This window comes from Gavialis gangeticus, unplaced genomic scaffold, assembly GCF_001723915.1.
Source record: "Gavialis gangeticus isolate Ggan-Ray unplaced genomic scaffold, GavGan_comp1, whole genome shotgun sequence".
NCBI classification, from domain to species: domain Eukaryota; kingdom Metazoa; phylum Chordata; order Crocodylia; family Gavialidae; genus Gavialis; species Gavialis gangeticus.
The window spans coordinates 42,871,979-42,880,668 of NW_017728993.1; the positions used below are offsets into that span (position 1 = coordinate 42,871,979).

The 8,690-nt window shown below is 38.2% G+C and overlaps 1 protein-coding gene across 3 annotated transcripts in view; it reads left to right on the forward strand.

Annotated features, from left to right (window-relative positions):
• LOC109286860 (cytochrome c-type heme lyase) overlaps positions 1 to 6,960 on the forward strand; it is a 7,419-nt gene extending 459 nt beyond the window's left edge. For all 3 annotated transcript variants that reach the window (XM_019501652.1, XM_019501651.1, XM_019501654.1), the window contains exons 2-7: positions 916 to 1,073; positions 1,918 to 2,066; positions 2,455 to 2,603; positions 5,016 to 5,135; positions 5,920 to 6,006; positions 6,205 to 6,960. In XM_019501652.1, the coding sequence (XP_019357197.1) occupies positions 962 to 1,073; positions 1,918 to 2,066; positions 2,455 to 2,603; positions 5,016 to 5,135; positions 5,920 to 6,006; positions 6,205 to 6,403 (816 nt within the window). In that variant the 5' untranslated portion in view covers positions 916 to 961 and the 3' untranslated portion in view covers positions 6,404 to 6,960. The remainder of the gene's footprint in view (positions 1 to 915; positions 1,074 to 1,917; positions 2,067 to 2,454; positions 2,604 to 5,015; positions 5,136 to 5,919; positions 6,007 to 6,204) is intronic.
• The last annotated feature ends 1,730 nt before the right edge of the window (positions 6,961 to 8,690 follow it).

An 8,690-nucleotide genomic window follows, 5' to 3' on the forward strand; every position in this document is an offset into this window, starting at 1 on the left:
CCCCCGTCCTGCTGCCCTGGGGTCACAGCCTGGCAAGTAGTTTCTTGTGCCTCCTGGTGAAGTTGTGCCTGTTTCTGCTTCAATCTTCAGCCGAGCTGCGCAGCCCTAGTGCCCTGGCCTCTTAGCAGAGCTTCTGGTTTATTTTTGAGTGGAGAAGAACATGCGTGGTGTTAATGTGCTATGTGCTTCTTCACCTGCATCATTTCAGTTCCTCTTCACTGCTCTAGATCTGCCCTAAGTGACTTCTTGCCTGCCTTCTCGCACTGCAGCTAAGCGTGAGCTGGATACTTCATGCTTCAGGAATATGCCATTAACTTTATATCTTGGCAGATTTGAGAGGTACAGAGTCATAGCAGAATGGGGCTGGAAGGGACCTTAGAAGGTCATCCACTCCATCTCTCTGCTCAAGGCAGGGTCGCCCCTAACTAAACCATCCTAGAAGAGTATGGGCGCCTATACATATGCAGTGAGGCCGATCTGACGCACTAATTACAGTGCATCGGAGAAGATTAACCAGTGTTATGTGTATCAGCATCCCCATGCTGAAAAATGGTGGCGGGGATGCTTTAAAGCTCATTTGACAAGCTTTAGTTAAAGCACCCCTGCTACCATTTTTCTGCACAGGGACACTGATACATGTGATGCTCCAGGTGCCTTAATTAGAACAGCTCTCAGAGCCATTTAATTAAAGTGCACCCCGTCTTCCTGGAGGACATCTGTAAACATCCTGTGTGTCTAATCTGCTCTAGAAATGCTTCCACAGGTAGAAAGCCTCTGGTCTGTTGACTTTTTTTTTTTTTAATATACTCTTCTGTGCCTGTGTTCTCATTTCTGTTTAATAATTTTTTTATGAAAAATGTGGGGTTTTTTGGTTATGATTGTTCCAATAGTACTAACTATAGCTTTGTATTCTAGATGTGCAATTTTTCCCTGCAAATTTGATCTAAAAATAAAAGCTGCTATGGGTTTGTCAGCGTCATCTCCATCCCTCGCAGTTCAGTCGCCCAATGTATCTGAACATCAAACAGCATCTCCACCTTCAGAATGTCCAATGCATCAGAAAAAAATGGAAGGTAACTATGCACACGACTGAAGTGAACCCAAATTGAACCTTGCAAATGTGTTCTAGAAGGTGTTTGTCAAAGATGGGAGGTTCCTTATCAGCAAAGTAGCGGTCGTATGGAAAACTGCCTCTTTCAAGATGTAATTTGCAAATAGTTGCATTCATAAAGGTAAAAAGGGCTGAGCTCGTCACTCAAAGTCTTCAGAGTCCAAGCCATTTCATACTAGTGCCATGATTCAGAGTTCTGTCTTCAGCAACAGTGCAATATGATATACATCAAAAGTTCTATTTCTTTTGTTGCCAAACTTGCAGTTTTATAATGCTGTGCCATATATTACTGTGTTAGACTGCACATTTAATTGAAAATAGGAGTAGAAAAATGTTACATATGTGCAGATCAGTTACACTTCAAACCTTAGTTTTTTGCATTTCTAGAGTTTGGTGACTAAGTGAAATGTAAAATTTGTATTAATATAGAGGCAAAAAATTAAAGCAGATTTTTTTTTAAGTGCATTTGAGGAGAGAGTGATGTTTTACTAATCAGATGAAAACTAAGGATGTTGTCATTGTAAGAATTATCAAGTAATTTATGAAAAGATATACATTTTTTAATTACCGACTTAAATTCAAGACACTTGTTGGAGCTACAAGCATAGGGAAAAACTTACTGATTTGTTTCTAAGTGGATGGAAGTAAATGTATACAGGGTGGGCCAAGAAGGCCCCTCAGGGCTCAGGGCTGAGAGAGTTGACTGCATATCTACTCCTATATTGTGTTTTGACTCTTCTCATAAAGTTACATTTTATCACTTGTATTTTGTTGTAGTGCTTCATTTAATATCTTTTCTATTTCAGGTTGTGCAGTGCACGTAAAATCATCTGACCAAGGGGCTGAAAACCAAAACGTTGTTCCCGCACATCAAGAACGCGCATATGAATATGTGGCGTGTCCTGTTAAATCTAGTTCATCTCAAACAGCAGATGATATAGATCCTAGAAATATGGTAACTTCAGTTTAGTCTTTTTAAGGTCTCTTTCCTTCTGAAGTCTGACCATGAAAATTATATGGATGTGAGCATTGTGGGAGATGAACAATGAGTTCTCTTTCTGAAGACGTCTCTGAAGCAGGTGGTCTTAAGCCTTTTTCCACTTAAAGAAAAAAAACACTGCAGAGCTTTGGGTTACAACAGGGAAAAAAGGCTTGTGGCAATCTTTAGTCAAGCATGGACCTCCAAAAGCAAGCCAACTATTCCTGTAGGACCTTTGACATGATTTTCAATTTCTCTGTAGTAATTACTTAGCTATACACTGACCCTTCCAGATACTGATATTATATTAAAAATTTTTTTCTATTTTATTATATTAAAATAAGTGATTATTTTTGTTGTTTAGATGCCACCTCCTAATCAGGTGCCATCCCCAGATCAACCATTTGCACTGTCAACTATCAGAGAAGAGTCTACCATTCCTAGAGCATACTCTGAAAAAAATTGGGTTTATCCTTCAGAGCAAATGTTTTGGAATGCTATGCTTAAGAAAGGGTAAGTAACTGGGACTTTCCGTAATAGTATCCAGGGTATCCTGAAGACTCTAGAATTATTCACCAGTGTTCATTGATATTGTAGTAGTTTATTAAGGGACTAGTTGGCTTCAACTGGTAAGCAATCAACTTCTTTGGAGAGACAAATGGCTTTTTAAAAATCTGTCCTCTTAATAAACTGGTTTCAAAGATCATGTTTACTTTAGAGGTAGGTTGTTGTAAAAAAACAAACAACCGTACCGTTTCAAACACCAATCTACTGGTTTGATCTCTGTAATATAGGGACCCCAAGGCAGACAAGTCTTGTATGGTTGCCTGAAACTCAATTAGACTGCTACTAACTTTAAAAATAAAACTGTTAAAAATGTTTGTTCTTGCAAGAAACTTAACGCTGCTAAGCTGCCATTTGTACTAGTAACAACATGAAAACTCAAATGGTTTTAGCAACAGTAGGATTTCTGTGTGTGGTTTTTTTTTTTTGTTTTTTTTTTTTTTAATATAAAGGCAAAAAAGAACAGCTCACATCCTAATATAGACAAGCCCTAAACGCGTAGCATATTTCTTTATGGGCTAAAATATTTAGGAACTAATGAATATTGTCTGATTTGCCACTTAATATTTATTTGTATGAAAGATTTTCATATTTGGGCTGTCTTTCTTAAATTGCTTTATTTTCAGAGCAGTTGATGTTAAAATATAATAGTTGCATTTCAGAACTGTAGTTAAAATGTAATCGATTTGTAATATTCATTTTAATATGAATAATAATAATGAATAATGAATAATATGAATGAATAATAATAATATGAATAAAAATAATATTCATCTTAATATGGCAACCCTGATCCTATGAGCCCTTGCGCACACATTTGCTAGGGCTGTGTGAAGCTTTGGTTGCTGATTCGATTCAGAGGAGACTCAGCTTGATTCAGCAGCCGAATCTCTGAATCGAATCAGGAGACACGTTAATCGCTCCAAATCAATTCAGAGAGATTTGATGATTCAGCCATAGACACAGTTTTATATGTTGAGGTACCAGGCACAGCTCGTGAATGCTGAGTTCGTGGGGTGGATGGAGTGTCTCAGGGGAGTGCAGGGGGAGTCCCCCACATGCTCAGCAGTGGCCCAGAAGTGGACCAGAAATACTTCTGGTCCACTTCTGGGTCTGCTGCAGAGTGCACAGGGGACCCCCTCACACCCCAGCTCAGTGACTGGTGCCTCCTGGGTCTGGAGGGACACCTAGGGTCCCCCTGTGGCTGATTGCTGAGCTGCAGGGGGTGTCCCCATGCACTCGGCGGTGGACCAGAAGTATTTCCAGTCCACTTCCAGGTCTACTGCTGAGCACACACGGGACCTCCCCTGCACTCCCATGGGACGCTCCATCCACTCCATCTCAGCGTTCATGCGCCTGGTACCTCTAGATGCATAGAAAAAGCATGTAAAGCTGTGTTTATGGCCAAATAGCTGATTCTCCGAATCAGAATTGAATCTTCAGATTCAGCTGAATCGAATCGGGACAGAGATCCAAATCAGCAAATCGACTCACTGTCCCCCAAATCAATCCGAATCAAATACTGCCTGCTTTGCACACCCCTAATATTTACTCGTGTTTTAAAAATGGGGATATAAATGTTAGCAGGATCTGGGAATTGGAGGAATTTCTACATGTACCTTTAAGGTACTAGATATAGGATTTTCTGTGCATTAAAAGTGAATCTGGGATGCTCTCTACACACACTTCAAAAATGCCTTTGTGAAAGGTAAAATAACTGTACGTCTGTCAGCTTACTGTAATACTTTGATTTGGCTCAAGCTTTTTGACTAACTTAACTGACGTCTGTGGGTTTCTAGTGTGGTAACATTTGGTAATTATGGCTGCTTCTACACATGCTTGAGACTGGGGGGTTCTTTTTAATTAGAGCAGTTCCTGGACAGCTGCTTTAATTAAAGAGAGGCTCACCATCATTTGTATTAAGTCCCTGCACATTTCAAAATGTCCATTGGATGCATTATCTAAAGCTCATTTGCTGAGGTTTAGATAGTGCCCCCATGGCCATTTTGAAATGTGTGGGGCCTTACATGTGATGGTGAGGCAATGTTGGAGCATTCTAAGGGGACCGTGGAGCAGACTTGATTAATTGAGTCTGCTCTGACACGTTTTAATTAGAATGTGAACAAGCACATTTTTAGGCACCCTGTAGTTTTACACAAAGTTAATATGATTGTCAAGAAGCCCAAGTAGGGAGCAGGGAACTAGGAATCACCTGAGTTCTAATTCTGGCTCTGATATAGACTTGCTGTGCGATCCCAAATCGCTTGCATTTTATACTGGTCAAAATCACTGATGGAGGAAAGTGATAAAGTTAAACTCCACTGTTTGAAAAATTTTCTAAAATAGTATTCCTTTTTTAAGATGGAGGTGGAAAAAAGATGACATATCTCCTGAAGATATGAGTAATATTATTAAGATTCATAATCAAAATAATGAGCAAGCTTGGAAAGAGATTTTAAAGTGGGAAGCTCTTCATGTCATGTAAGTATGTTTGAGATGAAAAATAAAAAGCCTTTGTTTTAAGCTAGTACTATGCTGAATCTTTAAATGTTGGAATGAGTCCAGTTTTCCTAAAGAATGGTCTAAAACTTGCAGTAGTGTGCAGCAACATCTTATTAAATTGGATTTGTGATGGTGTGGATGCATTGCATTGCTATGGAAATATTTGGGAAGTTTGTCCAGGTACATTTGGCAGACTTGATTAAATTGGACCTGAACAAGTTATTACACTGCCAGAATTGGTCAGAATTTCTGTATTATAGGACCTTGAGATCCTTTTTATTTTGGACATGCTGTCTTTTTTTTTTTTTAATTTTAGACTGCTCTGGTACTAAAATTCCTTTGCTAGGAGCAACAGTTTTAGACGATCCAGCAGCTTGAGTGTTGAGGCTCAGCTGACTTCAAGGTGGAAATTACATACAAATATTTTCATTGATAATCTTATGGCTTCCTTCCTAGTAGGAGATGCTGATAAATTTTTAAAGCATGCTAAAACACAACCTGTGCTTTTGCTGAGAGACCTTATCACTGGTTGTAAATCTTCTTTGTTGTTGTTGGGTTTTTTTGGTTTGTGTTTTTTTTTATTTTTAAAGAAGGTGGTTTCTTATAGTATTGGAAGAATTACATTTTTTCCCAAGTTCTATTTTTAATATATTTGTATATTAGTAAAGTAAGTTCTTAATACTGTTTCATTTTGTTTAAATTATAACTTACCAGTCTTAACATGGAAGTACCATTTTAATTGTGTTTGCTAAAATATATTTAGGGAATGTCCATGTGGACCAACATTGATTCGATTTGGTGGTAAAGCTAAGGAGTATTCACCAAGAGCCAGAATACGTTCGTGGATGGGGTACGTGTAAAGGCCATAAATATGTTTTTATGCATGCTGAAATACCATACCTGAAGATCGACGGAAGTGATCATGTTTTTATACGTATTGTCATAAATTAGTCTTTGTGGTGCCTGACTTTCTTTGCTACATGTTTATAAAGTTCATAATCTTGATTTAATTTAACAAGTTAACCACATTGTCTATCTTTCATTTTAGATATGAACTTCCTTTTGACAGACATGATTGGATAGTTGATCGTTGTGGAAAGGAAGTCAGATATGTTATTGATTATTATGATGGTGGAGAAGTAGATAAGAACTATCAGTTCACCATCTTGGATGTCCGTCCTGCATTTGATTCCATCTCTGCTATGTGGGACAGGATGAAGGTAGCTTGGTGGCGCTGGACTTCATAACTAGCTGCATACTATGTAATCAACACCTAAAACTATTTGCCTAAACTGAAGAGGAGAAGAGAGTGGAACTTCAAATAAAGTTCATAGTGACTATACTTATCTTCATTTGCCAACATTATCCTTCCTCATTGGGAGGCAGGGGGATGACATGTCTTTTTCTTATGAACTGGTACTTCATGCCATCTTTAAGTAAAGAATAAGGTGTGTGTCTTTTTTGATCTGGTCAAATTTTGGTGCTTCTAGTTTCCTGAGAAAAGAACAGAAGAAATTATCAAAAAGATTTTTCTGCAAGTGCTCAAGGTTTTCAAAGCTACTTATGAAGTTGTTTTGGAAAGTGAGGTGGAAAATCCTAATGCGTGCTTTATGGTTGATTTTAAAGCTATAAGGCAAAAATAATTAATCAAGCTCTATGCAAGCACATTGGAGCCTTGACCCTGACTGGGGTCTCTGGGCACTACTGCAAGGTGTTTTGTAAATGCTTTTAGCTGGTTATTATAAGCAGTACTCAGATTCTCCTCATGGTGGGTGAACTATAACAGTCTAGCTAAGTGATTACAGTAAGCAATTACTCTTGTTTTATTTAAGGTTCTATGTTGTCATATGCTGGCATCTTATTTCTTCAAATTTACATTTTCTCAGTTTTGCTCATATCTACTCTAATTAAAAAAAAGTATAGCATTTTTAAGTATTTTGTATTCTAAAAAGGAGGTTAATATTTCTTTCAGAATGTTTAAAAGTACTTGTCTTTAACTACATTCAAGGGCAGAATTAAGCTTTTTGTAGAGAATGTGATGCCTTCATTTAAAGAGAAAAAATAATCTGACATGTTCAGCTTGCACTACAACTTTCAGTTCTCACATTTTGCATTATGAAATGTTTTGCAGGTGTGGTAGGTAATCCCTATATGCTGTTAAAAATTTAGCCTTGTAAAAGGCAAATGATAAGCTTCTAACTTGATTGACTTATTTCTAGGTGTTAGGAAAAAATTGTGTATGTTTTAAATATTTGGACAAGCTTGCATGTTGTCTAAAAGGCAGCATGATTTGTAATAGGTTTGTAATTCAGTGTTCCCAGAACTTTAGGATTATAGGGCATCAGGAGCTAGCTATAAGCTTTAAGTATTTTTTGGCATGCCCTGCTCTTGAGAGTGATTTGATTGATTGATTGATCGATCCATGCATAGCACTCATGGCGTTTGGTTTCCTCACTAGCCCCATTATAACCTGCTTAGTAAGAATTTTCTTCACTAAATCCTTAAAAAAAAAAAAAAAAATCCAATATGAACAGATGAACACTAATCTTAACTTGGATGAAGGAGTCTGTAATCAAATTTATACAGGAAGCTGCTTTTGGGATCATTAACTCATCTTGCCTGGAATGATTTTAGATGGGGCTGATCCTGTCTTGAGCAGGAGGGTTAGACTAGATGGCCTCCTGAAGTCTCTTCTAGGCATTCTCTTCCATGATTCTACCTCAGGAGCAACTGACTAGATGAAGCTTCGAGTTTGAAGGTAGTAACATAAGAGTTCACTTCAGAGGTTTCCAAACTGTACTGAATATTATAAGCAAATCCTAGCCTGATATCTAATCTTTTGAAAAGGAGCTACTTCTTTCGTTATTCATTCCTGTTCAGAATAACCGTATTCCACACCAATCTGAACTGGAATCAGTTTTGAACAGAAATAAGCTCTGTGAATCACTAGTGTGTGACACAGTTAATAGGATAAGTATGGCATCCTGTGTCTGATTGAAAGGTTACTGGCCCCATACAGTATAACCTCATGATTCTGACATGCTTGGGACAGAGTACTTGCTGGATAGCTGAAAATGCCGGATTTTTGAAATCTGAGCAGCGGCCGGTCACGGAGTGACTGGTGGAGTTGGGGAGGGGGGTAGCAGCAGGTGGTCCCGAGCCTCTGTGTGTGGTGCAGGGTGATTAATGGTGGCAGCAGCCACATGCAAGCTTTCTCCTCCACATCTGGGGGGAAGCAGGGACCAGTCTTTGAGCAGCAACTCCAGTGCTGAATTTCTGAGATCCAGATTCATGAGATTTTACTGTATTATCAGTCAGAAATACCTGGTGTTTATGTGGTGTTCCTTGCCAAATCAGTGTTGATAATTTGGGATACATACACTCCTTATTTCTTATAAAAAATCACAGAAAAATTAACAGTGCTTAAATTACCTATCAGAAATTTCAAAAGAACTAGTTTATCTCCACTGACTGTAATTTTTGTCAGTGGCTCATTACTAAAATAATCTTTGGTAAAGAACCCAAACAAGATGC